At 42.0% G+C, this 24,929-nt stretch overlaps 1 protein-coding gene and 1 long non-coding RNA gene across 4 annotated transcripts in view; one reads left to right on the forward strand and one right to left on the reverse strand.

Moving 5' to 3' along the window:
* Positions 1-907: 907 nt before the first annotated feature.
* On the reverse strand, positions 908-6,875 carry LOC147999932 (uncharacterized). Its single transcript, XR_015641393.1, has 2 exons — positions 5,915-6,875; positions 908-1,837 (listed from the first exon to the last, which is right to left on the reverse strand). It is a non-coding gene; the product is annotated as an uncharacterized LOC147999932 (long non-coding RNA).
* Positions 6,876-6,977: 102 nt separating this feature from the next.
* Positions 6,978-24,929, forward strand: part of Zfp91-ps1 (zinc finger protein 91, pseudogene 1) — a 38,962-nt gene continuing 21,010 nt past the window's right edge. For 2 of the 3 annotated variants that reach the window (XM_087591789.1, XM_087591790.1), the window contains exon 1: positions 6,978-7,097. In XM_087591789.1, the coding sequence (XP_087447915.1) occupies positions 7,020-7,097 (78 nt within the window). In that variant the 5' untranslated portion in view covers positions 6,978-7,019. Of the gene's footprint in view, positions 7,098-9,441; positions 9,555-24,929 lie in introns of all 3 variants that reach the window. The other variant, XM_087591791.1, reaches the window with a different exon arrangement.

The following is a 24,929-nucleotide window of genomic DNA, read 5'->3' on the forward strand; positions in this document are numbered from 1 at the left end:
TATGTTCCTGTATCTGTTGAGGCCTGTTTTGTGACCGATTATATGGTCAATTTTGGAGAAGGTTCCATGAGGTGCTGAGAAGAAGGTATATGCTTTTGCTTTCAGCATGGAATGTTCGATAAATATCTGTTATATCCAATTGATTCATAACTTCTGTTAGTTTCTCTACGCCTCTTTTTAATTTCTTTTTCCATGATATATCCAGTGATGAGAGTAGGATGTTGAAATCTCCTAGTATTATCCTGTGAGATGCAATGTATGCTTTGAGCTTTAGTAAGGTTCCTTTTATGAATGTAGGTGCCCTTGCATTTGGAGCATAGATATTTAGGATTGAGAGTTCATCTTGGTGGATGTTTCCTGTGATGAATATAAAGTGTCCTTCCTTATCTTTTTTAATGACTCTTGGATGGCAACTTCAGCTTGTTTCTTCAGACCATTTGCTTGCAAAATTGTTTTCCAGCCATTTACTCAGAGGTAGTGTCTGTCTTTGTCTCTGTGTTTCCTGCTTGCAGCAAAATACTGGGTCCTCTTTACGTATCCAGTCTGTTAGTCTATGTCTTTTTATTGGGGAATTGAGTCCATTGATGTTGAGAGATATTAAGGAATAGTGATTGTCGCTTCCTTTTATTTTCATTGTTAAAGGTGGAATTATGTTTGTCTTTCTTTTGGTTTCATTGCAGGGAAATTATATTCTTGCTTTCTGTACAGTCTAGTTTCTCTCCTTGTGTTGGAGTTTTCCATCTATTTTCCTTTTTAGGGCTGGATTTTTAGAAAGGTATTGCATAAATTTGGTTTTGTCATGGAATATCTTGGTTTCTCCATCTATGTTAATGGAAAATTTTGCTGGCTACAGTAACCTGTGTTGGCATTTGTGTTTTCTTAGGGTCTGTACAACATCTCTCCAGGATCTTCTGGCTTTCTTAGTCTATGGTGAGAAGTCTGGTGTAATTGTTATAGGTCTGCCTTTATATGTCACTTGACCTTGTTTCCTTACTGCTTTTAAAATTCTTTCTTTGTTTTGTGCATTTGGAGGGCATTGGATCCCATTACAGATGGTTGTGAGCCACCATGTGGTTGCTGGGAATTGAACTCAGAACCTCCAGAAGAGCAGTCAGTGCTCTTAACCGCTGAGCCATCTCTCCAGCCCTACAAATTCTTTTCTTATTTCTATACTTAGGGTGTGGCATATGTAGGTCAGACACCAGCAGTATATAAAATGTTAAACCAAATAAGGATCAATGATGCCACTTGAAGCTCAAAGCATCCTTGGGTTTTATCTCTAAAACTCACATAGTTGAAGTAGATAATAGACATCTGTGAGGTGTTTTCTCACTGCTACCTACACCCATGGCACAGATGTATATCCACAAACACAGTTGAAACATTTTTACATGGAGGGATTACAAAGGAAAGAACCCAGTTTTTGAGAACACATGAAATGATTTGCCAGTTTAACTTATTGTTATAAAATATCAGTACATATTAACGAACATCAGAAGTATGAGGTTTCCTTTTTAAATCTTAGTTTATCATTCATCCATTCTTTGATTCAAATGTAAGACATAGGAAAACCTCAGTGTGTCTTCGAGGTACATACCTGTAAGTCCAGGACATGGGCACGGTGGCAGTCCAGTCTCTGCGCTTTAGACCATGGTTGTATACATAGAGAGTTCTTGGACAGCCGTCCTATAGAATGACATCTGTATCTAGATGAAAGAGCAAACCTCCTTTTAATGAAAGTCCCTAAAACAATGTGCCTGGCTTCTGGACTCATTTGGCAGCATTGGGAGCCCACAGCAATGCCTGGGAGGTGAACCTCTGATGTAATTTATTCTTCCTGTAGGGAGAGAAAAGAAACATGTATGTATGAAGATTTGTTTGCTGAATGGGATTGTATTCTGATTCCTTGATGCCTGCAAAACTTACAGTTAGGAACTCTGAGTGGTGGTGACTCTCGGTGACATCAAGGCTGTCCTCAGGGGACGATGGACCTCAAACAGAAGTCACTCTCATAAGTCTGTGGAAGTCAAGCCTTTAGAAAGAATCATGGAGTATGGATGAACTATTGGGGGTAGGGCTTTGGATGTAAAAGCAAGAGGAAGAAAAGGCCCTCCAGAGTGCAATACTTGGGGCGGACGTGAACACCAGCCGCCTTCCATTGTACTTTCAATATCCACTCAGCTGTGACGAGTCAGTCCTGTCTGATTCTTCACCTCTCTTTTTTCTTGGCATGTACACAGAGATGTCAGTGATAGCCCCCTGCATACCCAGCATGGCAGTCTCCAATTAGACCATAAAGTCTTTCAGTCCCACAAGGACATACTTATAACCTGCCCTCCTGGTAGGAAGTAGATATTCTAAAGATTCATTCATATCTCTCCCTTTGGTTATGCTGTAGTGTAACAGTGGACCCCATGAACTTTGAATTTCCCTTGGAGTCTCTGGAAAATGACTGATTCCTCTAGGTATGAACTTCTCCGCATATCTTCCCATTTACTGAATACTTTTCAGAGGCAAGAAGAGCTAGAATGCTGTTAAGGACTTAGGAATAGGAGAAAATTCCCTGTTCCAAATGAGTCACGCGGAGTAAATATGTTAATCTTTTTCATCTGTTATAAATAATTTCCTTTTTTCCTTTTCCTTCATTTTTATTGTTTTATTTTAAAGAGTATTTTCACTTAGTCTCTGGCTGGCCTGGAACTCCTACCTGTTGGATAATCTCAAAGAATTTTGCCCACCTTGTCTGAAAATACCAGCATTAGAGGTGAACATGTCAGAGCTTGATGAATCAGTCCTTTTAATTGGCTTAATGGGGATGAGTGGCTGAGTCTATATGGTTAAGGTAGCAAAGACAGAGAATGTGGTCCTAAGTCTAGCAATAGATTTCTACCATGAAATGCAGCCCTCTTCCCTTCAGCTCCACTGTCTTTCTTTCTTTCTTTTTTTTTCTTTAAAGATTTATTCATTTCATGTATGTGAGTACACTCTAGCTGTCTTCAGACACACCAGAAGGGCATCAGATCCCATTACAGATGGTAGTGAGCCACCATGTGGTTGCTGGGAATTGAACTCAGGACCTCTGGAAGAGCAGTCAGTGCTCTTAACCACTGAGCCATCTCTTCAGTCCCTCCACTGTCTTTCTAATTAGGAGCAATATTGTTTCGCTTTATCATGTCTGTTATAAGTCACAAAAGGACTAGGGCAGAGTTCTGTCCTTTTCTACAGATGGTGAAACCCAGACTCAGAATGCTCTGTCATTACTGCATAGATATGTGGAACTGCTCATGTTGCTCATGCTGTGATTCTAATGACTCACTAAAGTGGAAGCCACCTCAGCCAGACCTGGTGGCACAGGCCTGTAATCACCGTGCTTGGAAAGTGGAGACAGCCGTTTCAGGATTTCGAGGTCATCCAAGGTGAAAGGGATCAATGGGGTATGGTGCTAGTCCTAGAGAAACAAGTCAGAATGTGATTGGCTCAGGCCTATATCCATATACTTCCTTGCAGCTCCAGAGGTTCAGGGTAATGACACCATTAAGTGTTAGCTGAGGTACTTACACTCCAATTTTTCTATACTTGATAATGTTTCCTGTTTGAAACACCCTGGTTACTTCAGGGCCAGGTTACTGCAAGTGGGAAATTTTTCCTCAGGCCGGTATGAGCTCCCTAATGGCACATCCAATGCAAAGTGTTTATCCCTGAAATCATGTACACACCAAACAGTACCTCACAAAGCAGGTGTTATGCATCTATTTGTGCATACATTTTCACACGTGGTTAACAAGAAATTGGAAAGGAAGGATTTCAGGGTGCATAAGGAAGAGATAAGGAAGGCAAAAAAGTAGTACGATATATTGAGATCAACATGTATAAAAATAAAATTTAAATAAAAATGTGCTCAGATAGCACAGCAGTTTGATAAGGCACTGTTAGAGGGGCAGGAGGCCAATTCCCAAAACTCCGTGGTTACTATCTCTGTAAAGGATCTGCTTCCCCCTGCTGGTCTAAGCATATACTGTGCACAGGCACATGGGGGCAAAATACCCATACATATAAAAAAAAAATTCAAAAAGAATACCTTAAAACACTGGAATTCTCTGCAGTGAAGTCGTTGTCATGAGAAAGAGAGCAGTCAGGGCTAGTTGAAATGTAATTCTTTTGTCCTGCATTTAGGCATCTATTGCCTTCCTCTGAACCAGCTTGCTCAGGAGGAAAAGCTACTTTACCTTGAGGTTAGAATAGCTCAGCACAGGTGTTCAGGTAAGAACAGTAACCATTGCAGTGTCATGTGACTGTTCCTTGATGTATTCTGTATTTGTCTTCTGTGTCCTTTGTATATGGGAGGGTTGTGGAATTGAAACATCTTTTAAGTCTATCTTTTTGATCAAAACATTAAGGACTAGTATAGTTTTGCTGTGTAAATCTCCATCAGCCTCAGTGACTAAACTTGCAAGATCCTATTCCCATTTAAATTGTTCAAAGCATCACCTGGAGCCCAAACTTAAAAGAGTCTTATGGATGACAGCACACGTGGAACTCAAACTCTGTCTTAGGCTGCCTCTTCTTTGGGCATCAGCCAGAGGGGAATGAGTGATCTCTCCCTGGGAAAGGATGTTAATTCTACACCAGCTGTACATCCAGCCTTTTAGAACATTGTTTCTGAGACAAGCGTTCCCATGGCGAGTCACAGAGCCCTCATTCCACTATGTTATTTCCCACGTCAGTAACATTGCTGTCCTACTGATAACACCAGCTGAATCTTAAGTTAACATCTGTACCACCACTGTGTTTTAAAAGTTCACATTTGAGTCATATAATCAACTGTTTATTGCATCCAGAGGGAAAGGATTTGCATGAGGGGCATAGCCTCTGCATTCAGACCAGAATAGGAGGAAGTTTATTGGGTACACTACTGGGGCGGTGGGCACAATCAGCTACTGGAGTAGCCATTTAAAAAAAGGACCTGATCATGGCAGGGTGGTGATTTACTAATTTTACAGAATGTATTAATTCATGTTGGGTGAATGAAAACAGACTAGATCCGTGGGTGTAGGATTTGTGATGTCAGTGAAGCCCATGAGTATTCAAATAGCACTTAGGTTACTGTCCTGGGGAGATATGTGCAGTCAGCATTGACATAGAGAAGTCAACTCAGAAATGTGAAACACAGGCCTTCATTGCCCGTAGTTGTTTGTGGCAAGTTCCAGGTCCCAGCAGGCAACACTCCAGATAGAGACAAGGTCAAACGGTATTTGATAAATGCTTTTCCAGGAAAAGGGCTGCTCTTTTTCTAAGTCAGAATGCCTATGTGTTTTTCAATTCTATTTATGTTTGTAAAAAGTCCTCCATTGGTTCCCTTTAATGCAGCACTGCTCTGAACTCTTACTTGTTTGCATTCTGTGATGTGTCCCAGGCACAAGAATTTCTTTCCCTTTTTTACAAGTTCTGCTTAGGACAAGGTCTGCTGAAGCCCAGGCTGAGTCATGCTACGTAATAGAGAATTGCTTTGAACCTTTAGTCCTGTCTCTAAGGCCACATGATGGGAGGACAGTCCTGCATCTCTTCTAGGCTTGGCTCTGAAGGTGAAAGTTTTCCTGTATTGGCAGTACTTGACATTAGCAATGAGTAGTGACGTCATCAATTTCCCTTGGTCGATAATCACCCTGACTGACCATTACTCTGGACCACAGGCCAGGCAATGAAGAATCTGGAAAGTGTATTGCCAGGGCGTTAAGTTTGGAATCGATGTGTGGGGAGGGAGCATCGTCATAGAAGCAAGGGTAGGGGGCGGGGGTATAGGAGAGGGGGAAAAGGAGATAACATTTGAAATGTAAATACATAAAATATCTAAGAAAATAAATAAAGTAGAAACAAATGTAAAGAAAGAAGAATATGGACAAAGACCTGAACTTACTGTGAACTGTTGTTGACACTAATGCAGCTAGTTCAAATTACTCTAGTTACAAGAGTTCAGTTCCCTAAAACCAAACAGATGGGCACTCTGAGGGATTGTTATTATTTGCAATATTCAAGATGGGAAATCTCTTCTTTAATCTGGAGGTATTGATTGACAAGAAAAAATTAGTCTAGGCCATAGCTTGTGGTGGGCGCTTCCATGTATAAAGGATATTGAAGTTGGTAGTTCTTTCTCTTCTTGCCATACACTGGCTAGAAAGATCATTTTTTTTCTGGCATTAGCATCTCCTTCTCTTTAATTCTGGCATATGGTAAAGACGAGCTGAGACACACAGCTACTGCTGTATTCTTCAAATTTCCATTGGTATACAGTTTTTGTTTTACTAGTTGGACCACATTCTGCGAGCCATTCTTATATATCCACTCCATGCACACATAGACATTTCCATTGTATTAGTTCTGTTCATCTGGAAAACCTTTACTAACACAGATATGATGTTTCACCTTCCCACTGAGGAAGATGTGCTTCTAACATTAGTGCTCCGTAGCTGTCGGAATCCATTCCCTGCTTTTCTCCCAGGGTTGTTTGCAGTCTCACATGTAGCAGTTGAATATTAGCTTCAATTTACCCGACGTCAGCGTACAATCAGAGAAACAAATATCACACTTTGTGTCCTAAAGTCTCTCTTTAATTGTTACTATCCTTGGAACCTGTACTTTAGCCTGCTCCAAGCTGAATACTGTACCTTGCAAGGTATCCCTCTTGATTGAGGAGCAGCAACAGCAGCAAGAGCAGGAGGAAGAATCTCCTGCTGAGTGCTGGAAGGCAGAAAGATAGGTTATTGGAAGACACGCTAAAGAGATACTGAAATAAAAATCTTGCTGCTCTGAGAAGGGTAAGCTCCTGGACTAGAATCCTGGGCCAGGAAACGCTATGCTGTGCGCCTTCAGCGCACTCTAATCCTACGGGAGGGGTTCATGTCACTCAAGATTCACTGGCCAATCAGGGCCTCCAGGCAGGACGTCCACTAGTAGAAGAGGAGTGTACTTCCTGGTGCCCTGTTTCCAGCATCCGATTTATCTGAGTTGCTTAGCGGGCTTGAATGATTGGCCTGATGTGTTTTGTTGTCGGCTGCCGGGTGTCTTATGGACGTGCTGGCAATCTACTAAGTCGGGACATGGTGAGTAGGTGACCGCTGCCCAAAACGAGAAGGAGCGGGCGGCTCAGCCGCCGGACTCGGTGTGGTGGGTTGCAGGGGGCCAACCCTGGCTGTTCTTTCTTTTTGGTTTCTTTTGAGGCAGCGGAGGGGAAGAATGTCCGCGGGGGCAAGACTTGGTCTTGCGAGATATTTAGGGTTGCCGTTTTACCTATTTTAAGTCTACGGCGTTTTGCAGCTGTAGCTGACTTTCCTGAGTTCCTCAGAGGCCAGAATGTAAACTGCAATCTCTGGTGTGTAGCCCCTCACCTTAAAACAGCAGGAGGGTTAAGTAGCCTTTCTTCTATCTCCAGGGAACTGGGCTGCTCTAACTTCCAGCCTGGTAGTTGAAGTCACAGGGAGAAAAGTGACACACTTTGAAAGGTGACTTTAATGTTTATTTCCAAGTTTTTCTCAAACGTTGTCTACTAAAAGGGAATCGGGTAATTGAGTAAAGGATTGATTGCTAGATCCTTTCCCTCAAGTCCAGATGCACTCACTTGATAGGCTTGGGGGAAGTTTGGAGCAGTAAACTTCTATGAGCCAGGAGAAGAGAGACACCCTCAGAGAAGAAAGACTTTTATACAAACAAATATGGATAAACTCACCCAAGTTCTATACAAAATCATATGTTTTGGGGAGGTTGGCTTGATCAATGCATATTGAATTTCCAACTGGAGGGTACCCCTTTGCAGCTGTGTCCAATCCACTTGCACAATTACTTCAGCTCAGTGGGTTGAGAAGAATGCCATATGTTCCAGCTGTGTGTTACGTTACTTATCTAGCACCTAACATTGCACATAGGGTCCAGGTCAAAGCCATTCTCTCTGCCAGGGAATGGCCTTTACTTATTCAAAATTGGTACGGATATGTGGGGATTTTCTTATTAATAATGTTTTTCTTTTGAAAGAGTCAACGATTGATTTCACATTTTATATTTCATTTCTCATTAATTCGTTCATTTTTATTGGTTATTGGATATATTTACATTTCAAATGTTATCCCTCTTCCTGGTTTCCCCTCTGCAAACCCTCTATGATATCCCTCCCCCGCACCCCCACCAACTCCTGCCTCACCTCCCTAGCATTCCCCTACGTAGGGGCAGCGTCTCCACAGGACCAAGGGCCTTCCCTGCTCCCATTGATGTCAGATAAGGCCATCCTCTGCTATGTGAACAGCTGGGGCCTTGGATCCCTCCAGGTGTTCTCTTTGGTTGGTGGTTTATCCCTGGTAGCTCTAGGGTAATCTGGGTGGTCCTGTCAGGGGTAGACAGGTCTCTAGTCAAATGATCTAGATGAAGAAATGTCCATAAACGGGTTATTCTGTGGACTTCTGACGCCCTTGAAGATTTCCTGTCTACATAGGCGTTTCTGAACTGTTAAGCATAGACTACCGTTGGCCCTCTCTAATCAAAGTATTTCCAAAAACCCATCTAAACTGACTCAGAACCATGACTTTGCTATCTGGTCTTTAGCTGGTACTAGTCAATCAACTAAAAACAATGTATAATAGCAGTTATAGGACTGGGTCTAAGATTTGTATTCTTAGATGCATAGTGGAGGCACAATGCTTATGTTAAAGTAGCAATATTAATCTCAATTATAAATCAATAAGAAAGTATACCAATGAAAACCTCGCATTTGTGTAAAATGCATTCTATACCAATGAAAAGATTGCAGCTTCAACTTTGTATCAATTACAAACATTTCTATCAATGTAAGATATAGCTGTAAAATTTTGTTTTAGAGTAAGTTTGCTAATCTATCCCTGTTTGTCTATTTCTCTAACTTCTATGAATTACTATATCACCCCCCCCCTTTTTTTAAAAGTAAGGATAGAAAAGAGGAAAGGAAAGGTAGCAACCCCTGAGTTTAAATTCTCTAGTTCCCCCTGCCCAAAGCTACATTTGTATAGTATCCCTTAAAAGAAAACATATCCACAACTCTTAGAATAACCAGAACCATCCACCCCAACAGAAGGAACTGGGACGATGATCTTCCTCGTCTGTTTCCAGCTGAATTGGGGTGAAGAATTCCCTTCTGGGGCCCAAGGGGAATTAGGAAGAGTTGGCTTTGTCGAAGTAGAGCTAGCTGGGATTTGCCTGCCAGTCACTCTGCTGAGAAAGTTCATCCCTTAGCTGACATCTTGACTATGACAGTCTGAAGGGCTGGATAAGTAAGCTGGCCATTCTGGGAAAGTTCTGAAAGCAAGCCTTTAAATGAAGAAGCTTCAGTGTCATTGAGGGGAATCAAGCACGAAGGTCCCGGAATCTCAGCATCCCAGAATGTGGGTCATTTCAGGGCTGTCTTTCTCTTCTTTCATCCTGCAGCACACAAGACTTACAAGCACCATATAGTTCTGTAAGCGCATCCACATGGAGTAAGCAGGGTGCACAGCTTAGAAAATAAAGATCAACAAAGAAAGGTGACTGCCTTTCTCCAGGTTAGTTTGATCATATAATCAAACCGTAACATAATTTTGTCATACATGCCATTTTACAGGATGCATGTAATAACAAGTTATGAGAAATTCGTACTCAAAATGTTACTGGCTGTTTATAGACACTTTAGCCAGTTCATACACGGAGACCTAGACATCCTCATATATACATCACCTATTTGTTGATTGTCTTAGTCTCCCTTTTCTTCTGTGTTGCCAAGGACTTCAGGAGGTCTCCCCTTGTCATGTCTGATCTTTATCAGCTAGGAAGGAACCCACAGCTTTTCTTCTCCTGTAGAAACATAGGCATAACCCCTTCCCCAGCGTAACACATTTCCCATTTTCCATTCTGACGTCAGAATATCCTTAATATAAGCAGGCTGGTTTAGTTCAGTAGTCTTTTCCACAATCCAGTGTCTTTCAGCAGCTGTGCTGTTTTGTTTATCAGCATTAAAAAATTTAAGGTTAATAAAGCACTATGTAGCCTATCTCTGGGAGTTTTTGTTGCCCCTTTTTGCCTGTTAAGCATCTCCTTTAGACTTCGATTAGATCTCTCCACAATCGCTTGTCCTATAGGATTGTGTAGTATACTTGTAACATGTTTTATATTATAATATTCAAAGAAGTGCTTAATCTAGTTTGATTTATATGCTGGACCATTGTCCGTTTTAATTTGTATGGGTATTCCCATTATAGCCATAACTTCTAACAAATGTGTAATTACAGAATCGGCCTTTTCTGACGCTATGGCAGTTGCCCATTGAAATCCTGAATATGTATCTATAGTATGGTGTATTTATTTCAGCTTACCAAACTCTGTAAAATGGAGAACATCCATTTGCCAAATTTCATTTCTTTGGGTGCCCTTAGGGTTAGTTCCTGTAGGCAATGGAGTTTGACTATATAACGAGCAAGTAGGACATTGCCTCACAATCTCCTTGGCTTGTTGCCAAGTGATAGAGAATTCTTTCTTTAAGCCTTTGCTATTAACATGGTGTTTTTTATGGAATTCTGAAGCCTCTAGTGCACTTCCTATCAGTAGCTGGTCAATTTCATTATTACCTTGTGCCAGAGGGCCTGGCAGACCTGTATGGGATCTTATGTGTGTTATATATAGTGGGTAACTCCTATTTCTGATCTTTTGTTGTAGCTGAATAAATAGTGATGTCAATTCAGAATAGTCCTGAATAAGTTCAGCAGTCTCTATGTGTAAAACAACCCTTTCTGCATATTGAGAGTCAGTTACTATATTAAGAGGCTCTTGAAAATCTGACAACACCATGAGTATTGCATACAATTCAGATTTTTGAACTGATTTATAGGGACTCTCAGTCACCTTGCTTACATTTTCTGATTTATATCCTGCCTTTCCTGACTTACTGGCATCAGTGTAAAATGTAGGGGCTCCAGATATTGGAGTTCCCTTTATTATACGAGGGAGGATCCAGTTAGTTCGTTTTATGAACTGAAGTCGCTTGCTTTTAGGGTATCTGTTGTTAATCTCTCCTAAGAAGTTACTGCATGCTCTTTGCCAATGTTCATTTTGTACCCACAAAGAGGCAATTTCTGCATTAGTAAAAGGTACCACAATTTCAGCCGGATCCATTCCAGCTAATTGTCGAAGTCTCAATTTTCCTTTAAGTATCAATTCAGAGACCTTCTCAATGTAGGTTTTCAGTTTCTTACTCTGTTTATGTGCTAAAAATATCCATTCTAAGATATAATCTTCCCTCTGCATGAGGATTCCTGTAGGGGAATGAGTAGAGGGTAAGATGACTAATATGCAGGCCATCTTTGGATCAATACGATCTAGATGTGTGTCCTGCAATTTCCTTTCTACCAAAGCTAGCTCTTTCTCAGCCTCAGCTGATAGTTTCCTTGGGCTGTTTAAATCTTTATCGCCTTGTAACGTTTGAAATAAATTGCTCAACTCTTGAGTGGTCAAGCCAATCACAGGCCTCAACCAGTTAATATCTCCCAGTAGTTTCTGAAAATCATTAAGTGTCCTTAATTGATTTCTTTTGATTTGCACCTTTTGTGGCCTAATCCTTTGTAGACTCACTTTATACCCTAGATAATTAATAGAATCCCCTCTTTGTATTTTCTCAGGGGCGATTCGTAATCCCCAGCAAGGTAAGGTTTTTTTCCCTTCATCAAACATTCTTTCCAGGATATTTATATCTGAATCAGACAATAAAATGTCATCCATGTAATGATAAATAATAGATTGGGGAAATTGTTTGCGAATCATCTCCAATGGCTGCTGTACAAAATATTGACACGAGGTAGGGCTATTCAACATTCCTTGTGGCAGGACTTTCCATTGATATCTTTTTATGGGGCGACCTCTATTGAGGGTAGGCACTGAAAAGGCAAACCTTTCCTTATCGCCTTCATGTAGAGGAATAGTGAAAAAATAATCTTTTAAGTCAATCACTGTAATAGGCCACTCCTTAGGCAACAAAGAAGGCAGTGGGATCCCAGGCTGCAGGGAACCCATCGGCCGAATAATCTTATTAATTGCTCTGAGATCTGTCAACACCCTCCATTTGGCAGACCTTTTTTTAATGACACATACTGGAGAATTCCAAGGGCTGGTGGACTCCTCTATATGCTGAGCCTCCAGCTGCTCCTGGACTAGCTGTTCTAATGCCTGTAGTTTTTCTTTTGCCATAGACCACTGATCAATCCAGATGGGTTGGTCAGTCAGCCACCTTAGTGGCAAAGCTGTTGTTGTCTTAACAGCAGTGGCTCCTTGGGGTAGCACTATATTGTCAGCCTCTGCTGTATCTTGCTTATGGACAGCTTGGACAGTCTCTAACTGTCCTTGATAACATTCCCTGACTGATTTAAAGTTTTTATTAGGAGCCTGATGAATTTCAGGGCCAGACCCTGAAACTGAGGGGATATTAATTTGAGTTTTCCACTGCTGTATTAGATCTCTTCCCCATAAGTTAATAGCTATATCAGCCACGTATGGCCTTAATTTTCCTACCTGACCTTCTGGTCCTATACATTTAAGCCACCTGGTGCTTTGTTTTATTTGGGATAAAGTGCCAACACCTTGAAACTGCATATCCACTCCTTGAAGTGGCCAACTAGTGGGCCAAGATTTTGGAGAGATGATGGTAACATCTGCTCCAGTATCAACCATTCCTTCAACTTCAATATTGTTTACCAGTATTTTTAGTTTTGGCCTTTGGTCCTCTATAGACGTTTGCCAAAATATTCATTTTTTGCTCCCTTTGAGGCTTTTGTAATTGTCCATAGGACTTCCCTCAGCCTCCTCTGGTCCCAGAATATCTATTTTTGAAGTCGTGCCCTTTAATTGTTCTGAGGAAGAGAACTCTCCCTGCCTGGCATTGGGGCCTTCGAGAGGCCCCCCTGGGAGTTTTTTGGCAGGATGCGGCCCCATCTGTCTGTTATTGCTCTACATTCCTTAGTCAAATGTCCACCTCTGCCACATCTTTGACACATTCCAGGAGGCATAGTCCCCCTTTTGGTATTACTTTGGTTTTTCTTGCAGTAATATCTGAGATGACCCTGCTCACCACAATTAAAACATTTGAAATCTTGAGTCATCTCTAGCTGCCCAGTGGCAGCTTCTCCTATCACAGTCATTTCAGGAGAACAAGATCCAACAATAGCTGTATATCTAATCCACTCATCTATTGGTGCGGACCTCGCCTTCAGTGGTCTGATTACTTCCCTGCATTCGGTATTTGCATTTTCAAAGGCTAAAGACTCAATTATCGCCTTTCTTGCCGCTGAATCTGATACACTCCTTTCCACAGCTGAGGTAAGCCTTTGTAAAAAGTCAGGGAAGGTTTCTTTAGGACCTTGTATGACTTGAGTGAATGTTTCAAGTCTTTTCCCTGATTCTGCGACTTTGTCCCAGGCCTTTAAGGCTGACAATCGACGCCATGCCAGAGTTTCTTCATCATATACAGCCTGCATCTCTACTTCAGCAAAGCGGCCTTCACCAAGCAGTTGATCTGTGGAAATCTCTCTGCCCCTAGCTCTGTTTTGTCGTGCTATCTCCCTCACTTCTTCTCTCCACCACGAAATCCATTGTAAATTTTCAGCAGGCTCTAGAATTGCTCTTACCATATCTTTCCAGTCTTGGGGGATTACTCTATTTTTAATAGCCCAAGAAATCAAGATTTGTTTTACAAATGGTGAATGCATTCCAAAATTAGTTACGCTTTCCTTAAATTTCCTCAATTCTAACACATCCATGGGTTGCCATTCAAATTCTTCATAACCCTGTGGATGATCATAGTCTGGAGGCCTTTGTTGTACACTAACTGGATAGACTAAAGTTTGTTTCCTAATAACCTTAGGTTGGCTTTCCCTAATTTTATCTTCTGTCTCTACCTGAGTTTTTTCTTTAGTTGTAATTTTAAATTCCTCTCTTAAAATCTGTACCCATGCTTCATATCTCTCCTTCTGTCTTTCCCCCTGTTCCTTGAGTTCCTGAATTCTCTGTTCAAGGCTTTGCTTCCACACTTTGAATTTTTCTTTATATTGTACTTCTAATAATCTGCTATCCATTATCTTTTGATTGATTAATTTTAAAAAGTTATTCTCCAAGTCTTGCTTCCAAACCTCATTACTTTCTCTCTGCTGTTCAGTATGACCTGTGAGCTGTTGTATGTTCTGTACTAACATCCTTTCTAGTTCCTGTCTACCACCTTCATTTTCATCTTTCTGTCTCTTATTCTGATCTATAATTTCCTGTGTCTTCAATTCTAGTGTTCCTTCTAGGCTACATTGCCAAGACTTAATTTTCTCTTTCTGTTGTTCATGTTGTTCCATAATTACCTGTATCTTCTGTTCTAAGCTCTGCTTCCATAATCTTAGCTTCTCTTTATGTTGTAATTCTGATATTGCAGCCTCTGCCTTATTTTGATTTGCTAGTTTTAGTAAGTTATCCTCTAGACTTTGCTTCCAGATTCTATCTCTATCTCCCTGCTGTTCAATTTGATCTATGAGTTGTCGAATTCTTTTTTTGTAGCGTCTCTTCTAGCTCCTGTTGCCAAGACATACGCTTATCTCTCTGTTGTTCAGAGTCATCTATAAATTTCAGAAATTTCTGTTCTAGCAGTACTTGTAATTTCTTTTCTAAGGCTAGAAATTTGCTATTTAGGGCCCTGTCTTTTGAGAAGATATAGTAAATCAGAAGAATGAATATTGCAATACCGGTAAATGATAAAGTGTCTATTTCCTCAAAATTCACAACCGTCAGACCATTCAAAATATCATCCCATAAGGCCCAAAAGATATTCATTGTGTTTCTCATCTTTAAGTATCAAAAGGTTATATATCTCTCTTACATCAAAGTAGTACCTGATCCAAAGCCCTTTATACCTTTTTCTCCCTCCACCTCTTTGGGTTGTCTCCGGCTTTGCTTGGTCGTGTGGTGATCTCGGGAATCCTGTTCAATTTGCTGGCTAGAAAACTCCCTCACAGGCAGTTGTGCTCTAGGTTCTTCTGTCCCTTTCCTCGATTCTAGATGATGCCCTCGGCTGTAGCTCTCTGTCTGGGGTTTGGGACAGGGAGCCTCTCTGCATTTCTCCGTAGACCCCTCAGACCCAGTCAACTCCCAATCCACCAGTACTCCTGCCTAGATCTCTATCAGAGCCCTATTCTGGGGGTGAGAGGGAAGTAAAATTTTATCTCAGGTTTGTTGAGTTCTAATAGATCCGTTGGGTGCCATTTTGTTGCAGTTTGTTGCAGTTTCCTCTCCAACCCGATCGGCCACTACAAAGAAAACACAACTCAATTAATATGAAAACAATCTAGCGTCTAGATTGGGCAGATCCAACCTACACTGTCCTATTCCTAGCTCCCAAATGCCTCATCCCTTGCACCTTTTATTTGCCAGGTCTCCAGCTTCTCCTTCTCCCAAGACAACTCTCTCCTCGCTTCTCTCCTTTCCCTTCCCTCGACTCCTCCCCCTCCTGACTCCTCCCCTCTCCTGACTCCTCCCCTCTTGCTCCCGACTCCTCCCTCTGCCCAAATCTTGAGCTCTTGTCTTTATTTTACAAATTCAGAGAGAACTCCAAGGCAAACCACAACAATGGACTCTAAGCCTTTAGAAGTGCAAGTCCAATTCAACGCTTTTAATAATGATTCCTCTTGGCCATGGCCTATTTTATGATATCAGTGAAAATTAACCATACAGTAGGGTTGTGTGGATGATTGGAACACAGTAAATTTCCCCTTCCAACTACACAAACCAGGGAGGACTTTCTTCTACATTAGCTGTAGAGCAGTTAGCATCAGTGCAAATCCTTTAAGGGTTGGAGTGATCCCAAGATTGACAAGACTAGGCTGCCGTGAGGAATAATCCTGTTAAGAACATTCTCCTTTACTAATAATGAGACCAACGTCAGATGACTTCTCAGCTCTCTCTTCTGTAGAAGATTCCGATGCTAGGAATATTTGTTGAAAGGCGCTTGCATAAACACAGACTGCTATCTACTATACTTTTAATATGTGTTATACATTATAGTGTGCTCATCAAATCAAAGTCAGCTGGGGTTCTAAATCAGACCCTGTCTCAAACAAAGGAAATAATCAGAACTGTATTTGTGATCGGCCAGCATATTTCGGTTTTTATTTCCTTTACTAATTAATCTTAATGGTAAAATTTGATTCCAAGGTAAATGTTACCTTTTTTTTTTTTTTGACTTGTTCTTCATGTACATTCTTGTGATCTCCACATCATACATGGTCTCCAGTGTTCCTGGCATGTTCTGTTACCTGGGTGATAGTGAACTAAGTTACTAACTGAAAAAAGATTCTACTTCTGTAAGCACATGCTATGTACCTAGGCCTTGAGCTTGACTATAAAAGCCATCCCCTGCTTTTTAATAACTTGATTTATTTCTTTTATGTATTCAGTTTACATCCTGAACACTGCCCTCCTCCCCGGTACCCCTCCCTTAATTCTTCGCCTAGTTGCCTCTCCTCTTCTCCCCTGAGTCGATGGGCCACATTGCATTATGCAGATCTTCTATTTCGTAGGACTAGTGTAACTACAGTATCTTGGTTTCATACTAAGTTCAATGTTTTATTCAGATTCTTGATAGCCTAGTGTGTAGACCCAAAAATAGGCCAGTCAGATGCTCATCAATCATCTAAAATTGATTACCTTACTGTTCATTCGTAATATTAAATATTGTCAAAGAAGGGAAGTTATCAACTTCCTTTTATTCTGTCCCTTTCTGGACTGTGATGTTACCACTTTCAAAGTTCCTGGAGTAGACATTGATATTAAGCTGTGATGAAAAGAGTACAGAATCTTTGATGTAAAGGATTTTCCAATGCCTGGGAAATAGTGAATCACACTGAGTAGAGTTTACCTCAGGGAGAGTCTGCCTCCCTCAGGTCCGTAGCAGGGTAACCAAGCATCTTAGAGATTAGGATGCTAGGATACACATGGTTTTTCACCCGGATTGTCAGAAAATATGGCTTCAGAAGGTAACACAGGAGACAGCCATGATTAACCAACAGCCACTAGGCCCAACGCCAGATCAAAGAGCAGCCCTTTAACAAGCAGCTTCATGGACCATTGCAGGGTCACAACCACCACTAAGGCCTGGTGTGCCATAAAGGACCGCTTTTCTTCTTGAGATAAGTATGGATCCGCGAGGTGGGCAGGACATCAGGTGACACCATTTGAAAAGGAAAAACACTGTTGTGGTGAGGACTGGCCTGATTGAGCAAGGCTTTCCATGAGGACTTCATGGATAGAGAATTACATAGCTCCTTCTCAAACTCAGCCACATCTTAGAGCCTGTAGGGGCCTGGAGCCTAGGACCTGGGGCCTTTCCCTAAGGCCTTGAGGTATGTATTAAAAAAGCAGAGCTTCTTCTCTAAAATCAGGCATATGCTTTTGAAATCTGTTAATGGTCTGGGGCCAGGTCCTTTAGAGACGGGTTGTCTCTGATGCTGAGATTCCAAAAATTGCTACCACATGGGGCTGAAGACATGAGTTCCAAAGTAGTGGAGGCATGGTCTTTAATGTTAATGAGATGGCCCTGTACTCAGTGAGCAACATTGTTTGATCAGATCCCTCCTTAATTTGGCCATTGTATGGTTGATTCTGCTGACTTCATGGAAGTCTCCCATTTCTTTCCATTTTCCTTGTAGGTAGTATAAATGCTGCTGTTCTTAAGAAGCTTCCTTAGCAGAAGCCTTAGCTCCTTGCTACCCCACCCCAGCTTTCATACTTTCTATCTCCTACTTTTTCTATCTTTTGCATCCTCTGAAGCCTTCCACTTAGGATTCTGTCCTTGAAGAATGGCCCGCTCTTTCAGAGTATTGGTGTAGTTAAGAAATGATTGGTAAGGGTTGGGGATTTAGCTCAGTGGTAGAGCGCTTGCCTAGCAAGCACAATGCCCTGGGTTCAGTCCCCAGCTCCCAAAAAGGAAAAGAAAAAAAAAAAATAAAAGAAGTGATTGGTGAAATATATTTGCAATGTACATCTCCTAACTGCCAAGGGGCTAAAACAAGTAGTCACCACTCTATCCTTAAATTGTTCCCAATCAACCTTAGGGTGTCTGTGAATTGTTGTCTTTATGCAGGTGAGGGCTAAATGAGTCCATTTGTACATTTGGGAAAGTGAGTCTTTTGTTTATTCGCTGGGGAGTATAGCTTTACCCTTGAGTGTGCCACTGCCCTTCCTCTTCTAAGCAATTTGGGCCCTTTCTTCTGCTGTATATTCTAAATGAGCCCATCCTTTAGTCTAATTCTGGTTCCCAGCAGGTGTGTCTTGCTGGCCCAAAACTGGGATGGTCCTTTGCATAACCATTTCTGGAGCCACCTGATTTGCCTGGTTATTGTCCAGTGCCACTGAGTCTCTTCCCATCTGATGTCTTGGGTAACGAATGCTCATAGTTGTTACCTTCATCATGACATCCAAGAGACCCAAGATTTTGGCTTTGAAAGACCCCCAGAGCAGGGAGACCCTCACTCAAGTCTCGGGATGATGAGACCGTCCTTGCTGTAATAAACATGAGGTTTATTGATAGGAACCAGTGCACTGGGGTCGAGACTCATATCCCATGCAGGGGCAGTGGGGTTCGACCCTGACATGCTGGGAGAAAGGGTATTTAAAGGGAGAAACCACAATCCAAGGGGGCAGGGGTAGTGTCATTGGAAAATCACAAGCTTCCTGTCAAGATTGCTTAACTTTTTGTTCCCTTTAGTTCCTAGGAGAAGCTTCCTGCTTCTCAAGGCTGTTTGTTCTTTTAAGATTTTAATCTAACTTAATGGTCAGCTAGTTCCTGGAAGAAGCTTCCTCTTATCTTTACTAGGTTGGGATCACCTATCTAAGGGCCTTATCTTAAACCCTTTTATCTGGATCCTGGGAGAGCAGGCTCAAGAAATGGGATCCTTTACTTACTTACAGGTAGAGGGCAGGGTCTGGAATTTGAGGTATTTAGGGCTTCTTAGGGGTGAGATTCCATTTTTAGACTTCTGACTTTTTGGCTGTATTTTTTATTCTTTGAACTTCTTTTTCTACCTTGGTATATAGCCCGGTGGACGGGAGCTGTGGCAAAGGCATCTGTGCTGATGTGCTGAGGGATAAAATGCTAAAGAATGGAAAGTTCCTGCCTATTTGAAGGCAGATTGCTTGGGTGGGATCTTGTGGTCTTTTCTGGATGTCTTGAGGCAAAGTCATAAGTTGAAAAGAACCCAGATGTCTTCAACAGAGTAATGGATGCAGAAAATGTGGTACATTTACACAATTGAGTATAACTCAGTTATTAAAACAATGACTTCGTGAAATACTTAGGCAAATGGATGGAACTAGAAAATATCATCCTGAGTGAGGTAACCCAACCACAAAGGAACACACATGGTATGCACAACTGATAAGTGGATATTACCCCAAAAGCTCAGAATACCCAGAATACAATTCACTGACTATCTGAAGCTCAAGAAGGAGGAAGACCAAAGTGTGGATACTTCAGTCTTTCTTAGAAGGAGGAACAAAATACACACAGGAGGAAATAAGGACACAAAGTGTGGAGCAGAGACTGAAGGAAAGGCCATCCAGAGACTGACCCACCTGGGGATCCATCCCATATACACTCACCAGACTCAGACACTATTGCAGATGCCATGAAGTGCCTGCTGACAGGAGCCTGATACAGCTTTCTCCTGAGAGGCTCGGCCATACCTTGACAAATACAGAGTTGGAGGCTCACAGCCAACTACTGGACTGGGTCCGGGGTCCGCAATGGAGGAGTTAAAGAAAGATTTGGAGGAGCTGAAGGGGTTTGCATCCCCACAGGAAGAACAACAATATCAATGGAGCAGACCCCCCCCAGAGCTCCCAGGGACTAAACACCCAACAAAAGAGTACACATGGAGTGACCCTTTGCTTCAGCTACATATGTAGCAGAGAATGGCCTTGTTGGACTTCAGTGGGAGGAGTGGCACTTGGGCCTGCGAAGGCTTGATGATTCAGTGTAGGGTAATAGCAGGAAGGCAGGTGAGAGTGGGTGGGTTTTTCAGAGCACCCTCAGAGAAGCAGGGGAGGGCCTATGTGAGAGGGGGTTTCTGAAGGGGAAAACAGGAAAGGTGATAACATATGAAGTGTAAATAAAGATAATATCCAGTAATAGAAGAGAAAAGAAAAAAGAAAAGAAAAGGAACCTTCTACAGAAGATTCCTTGAGACACAGAGCACTCAGGATGAGGATACATGCACTTCAGGTCAAATGACTGCAGTCAGTTCCTTAAACTGAAACAGGTGTGCACTCTGAGGGATTTTTCTTATTGGAATATTTACTATGGGAACCCATCCCCCTTTTTTTGTGGAGCTCATGAGTTGATAAGAAAAATCTTTATCTAGGCCATATCTTCTGGTGGAAGCTTACATATGTAAGGATGATGAAGATGGGAACTCTTTTTCTTTTTCTTCCTGCCATACTCTGGCAAGAGAGATCACTATTTTTCCAGCATTAGAAGTTCCGTGTTAGGAATTCTGGAATATGCTGAAGACCAGCTGAGTCATATAGACACGACTGTATTCTTCAACTTGCCATTGTTGCAGTCACTGTCTTACTCGTGGACAACATTCCATGAGACATTTCTCTATATCCACTTCATCTATACATAGAGAGAGCCATGCTTTGGGTTCTGTTCATCTGGAAAACCTCTGCTAATGCAGATATGGGTTTTCACCTCCCACTGAGGAAGATGTGCTGGCTACCAATAGTGCTCCACTGTGATCGGCATCCACTTCCTGCTTTTCTCCCAGTGTTGTCTAGAGTCTCATATTGAAAGAGCAAGATAAACGCCATTTCTGGAGAATCATTTTGAAAGGAAAGATAAACCCCATTTATCTCCACTGAGGCAACTCTTTTGTATCCATTTGTAAGACCAGGCCTAATTTAAAAAACAGCCATAAAGCACCAGCTTAAGAAGTAGAGCCTAATTAATATAGAGAAAGTCCTGAGACACCAGCTCTAGGAACAGACCATAAAACCTAGAACAAATTCATAGAACCATACCCCCAGAGACCAGCCAGGGGATAACCACAAAAGATGGGAAATATTCTTTCTCAGGATAGGACATCTGCACTGGGCAGCCCTATTTCATTATATGGTTAGAAGTTCATGAGGAAGGCATGCAGACCAATGACAACCTGTGGCTCCAGAGCGTCATTTGTCTGGGGTTGCTATTTCAAATCATGATTGACCCCTGAATGGTGATTGTTTCTGCACAGTAACCCTCTTTGTTTTTGTATACTATCAGAGTCTGTGGTCTTCAACAATTTTCAGACCCTTACATCGTATAGCAGATGAATATTAGCTACAATTTTCCTTATGCAAATGTGAAATTACAGAAACAAACATCATATTTTGTGTCCTAAAAGCTCTCTTTAATTATTAATATCCTTGGAACCATTCTGCCAAGGGGTCATGTAGTGAAAATTGGACTTTAGAAGCTATCCATCTTGATTCAAGGGGGTTTAGCATGAGTGGAGGAGCAGGGGCAGAAAGATGGTGGCAGAAAAGAATAGGAAGGGGAAAAAGAACAAGAAGAGGAACAAAAATGACAAGGAGTAGGAGAAAAAGAAGATGAGGAAGAGGAGAAGAAATACACCAGGAAGAGGAGGAGCAGCACTAGGAAGAGGAAGATGAGGACAAGGAGTAGAAGAAGGAGGGGGAATAAATTCCTGCTTAGTGGTGGAAGACAGAAAGGTCGGCTATTGGAGGACAGACAAATGGGATACTGAAACACAAATCTTGCAAATCTAAAGAGGGTCATCTCCTAGAGTACACTGATGGGCCAGAAAACTTGCTACTGTGGGCCTTCAGCGCACTCTAATCCTAATGGAGGTGCTCATGTCACTCAAGATTCACTGGCCAGTCACGGCGTTTTTAATGACCCTCCAATCAGGAGAAAAGGAGTGTTCTTCCGGGTTCTTTTGTTCCTGCTGCAAGTTTCACTCTACTACCGAGCAGGCTTGAGTGATTGGTGTGACATACTTTGAACTCTGCTGCTGAGTGCCTTACTGGAGTGCCAACCCTGAACTACGAAGTCCAATCATGGCGAGCATGTGACCACTGCCCCTAACCTGAATTAGCAGTGGACTGAGAAGGGGGAGGTAGGGAGGTGGCCCTCCCATGCATGGGCTTGGTGGGAACTAGCAGCCATCTTGTAGATTCCGTGTGGTCCTGGCCATTAGGTGTTCTCATGTGTTCCGTTTGGGAGCTGCATCTGTGCAAAGCCTTTGGAGCAAGGGATTTCTGTCAGAAACATCATGGGCAGGATGCCAAATGCGGAGACCTAGCTTCTCAGTTGTCGCGCCCACCTCGACCGGCAAGGAAGACGCAACACCGTTGGATCCTTCTCAATCAGCCTTTATTGTAGGAACACCTAGTTGATGATACGGGGACCCCGGGGAACAAAGGCACTCGCCTTAAATACAAGACAGGCTGTGGCTGTAAATTTGTCCACTGGGGATTGGTGGAGTATGAAATACCTATTTAGCATGAATATCACCCTGGCCTTGTAGGTGCTGGGGGTCTGCCAACACATGCGCTGTAGGTGTTTACCACAAACGACCACCGGATGTCGGCGCCATCATTAGCCGCTCCCTACATCTCCCTCTTTTTTGTTTTTTTAAAAAATGAACCCATTAGGTGGAGGTAGTGGTCTGAGATAGGTCAGACATGCCTCACAGAGTGCCCAGCTCGGCCATGGCGAACCACTCTTGCAGTTAGGACTGTACCCCAATGGCTAGAGATGACTTATGTACAACACACCGTCCTGGGCTATACGTGTGTGTTTAATATTAGGGGAGAAACAGAGCAGAGGGGCATAGGACCAGCCCGAATGTTCAAACAGGGCAAGGCCACCTCTGTCTATGACTGGTCTAGATCTGGGTGTCACGTCAATACACGTCATTGTTCCTGTCTTAGGTCGTTCCTCTCTAAAAACTCGGCCTTACCCGTCACTGGAAATTAACCCTATCGCCACCGGGCTCCTGGCTTAGGTTGGTCCGAGCCTGAGGAAAGTTGCCCGTCTCTGGATACAATGACTTCACATGACAGTGACAAAATATGATCTAGGGCGAACTCTCAATCTATCAGAGAGGCCAGCCATACACTGGGAGAAGCACCGCTTTCAGTGGCTGCCATAGCTTGATAAACAATCGCTTTGTGTCTGGCATGCTCTCGTTGTAAACGGCAAAAAAGCCATAGACATACTCCACATCCCAAGAGGACAATGGCCCCCCAGGCAAACATGCCAGCCCATTCTTTGAAAAATGAGAAAGCATTAGTGATCCACGAGGTGAAATCTCCAAACGTGATGGGTTCCATTCTGGTGTTGTTAAGGACAGCAATCAGCAATTGTCTCGATAATTGTTCCGCTTCCATGGACCAGTTTCCTTTCAAATAATTTGAGATTTCTTTGCTCTGTTGAAAATACTGAGAAAAGTTAGCTTGCAATGGAATAACACATAAGCCTCTAAGAGAGGAAACGCAGGACAGCTGCGTCATATGATATAATGTCTCAATTTGTTCTTGAATCAAATCTATTCGTTGGTTAGCTAATAGAAAGCCAGATGCCAAGTGGGCATTAAATTCTTCTTGTATCTCTAATGCCACTGCGGTTCTGTCTACAATCTGATTGATAGTCTCAGCTGTCTGTATTTGAATAGTCATAGGTTTAGTAGCAGCATGGTGATCCGCAGCAGAGCGGCCATGCATATCCAAAATTAAGAAATTTAGAGTAAAAAGAGCTAAAGACAACTGTTCTCTTGGTGTTTTGCCATAGGCAATTCCCCCTTTTTGTTTTTGTAAGAGCTCTTTTAAAGTACGATGTGCTCTTTCTACAATTCCTTGACCTTGGGGATTGTATGGCAATCCTGTATATGTTTGACCTGTATTGTTTGGCAAAATGTCTGAAAAGACTTTGTAGTGTAGGCAGGTCCGTTGTCTGTCTTGAGGCTGTCAGGCTTTCCCCAGGCTGTCCACGCCTCTAAGCAATGACTAATGGCATTAGGAGCCTTTTTACCAGTCATCAGAGTGGCATGTATAATGTCAGAACAGGTATCAACAGAAACATGTGTATATTTTAAATTTCTAAATTGAGATATGTGTGTGACATCTATCTGTCAGAGTTTTAGTGGAATCAGACCACGAGGGTTAACTCCCACCTGAGGAGGGTGGTGAAACTGAACACAATTCTGGCAACGTAATACTACATCACGAGCTGTAGCTCTAGAGATTTTAAATTTTTGTTGAAGAGTGAAAGCAGGAACATGAAACTTTTGATGAAATTTTCTAGCAAGATCAACTGGAGCTGTATGAAAAATAAATTCTCTGCGAGTACTAGCATCCACCAAAGCGTTATAACTGGCCATGGGACCAGGCAAATTAGTATGAGCTCGAATATGTTGTATGAAAAACTTATTTTTTCTTGGTCCAAATTAATTTTTGTAATTCTAAAAGAATTTGACATATAGTACTAGTCAACCTAATTGGCCCTGTAATTTTAAGTGAGCGCACAGCGTTAACTACATAAGCAGAATCAGAAATTAAATTGAAAGAATCATGAAATCTTTTAAAAACTTCTAACACAATTTTACATTCTGTAATTTGGGGGTGCCTGGCTTCTAGGATAAGAGTTCTATAAAAATATTATCTCAATTTAGACCTGTTTCTCTAGGTCGGCTCATGTCACATATTGTCTAGAATGACTCTATATAAATTATCAGTTTTATGTCAACTTCTTGTTATAGATGTTATAATTTTTTAACCATATCCAATAACTTAAAGGCCAATAATCTATGACCAAGGCATGTAGAACATATTTATACATTTAAAACCAGTCAGAAACAAAA

The sequence above is a fragment of the Rattus norvegicus genome, chromosome 17 (genome assembly GCF_021556685.1).
Source record: "Rattus norvegicus strain SHRSP/BbbUtx chromosome 17, alternate assembly SHRSP_T2T, whole genome shotgun sequence".
NCBI lineage: Eukaryota > Metazoa > Chordata > Mammalia > Rodentia > Muridae > Rattus > Rattus norvegicus.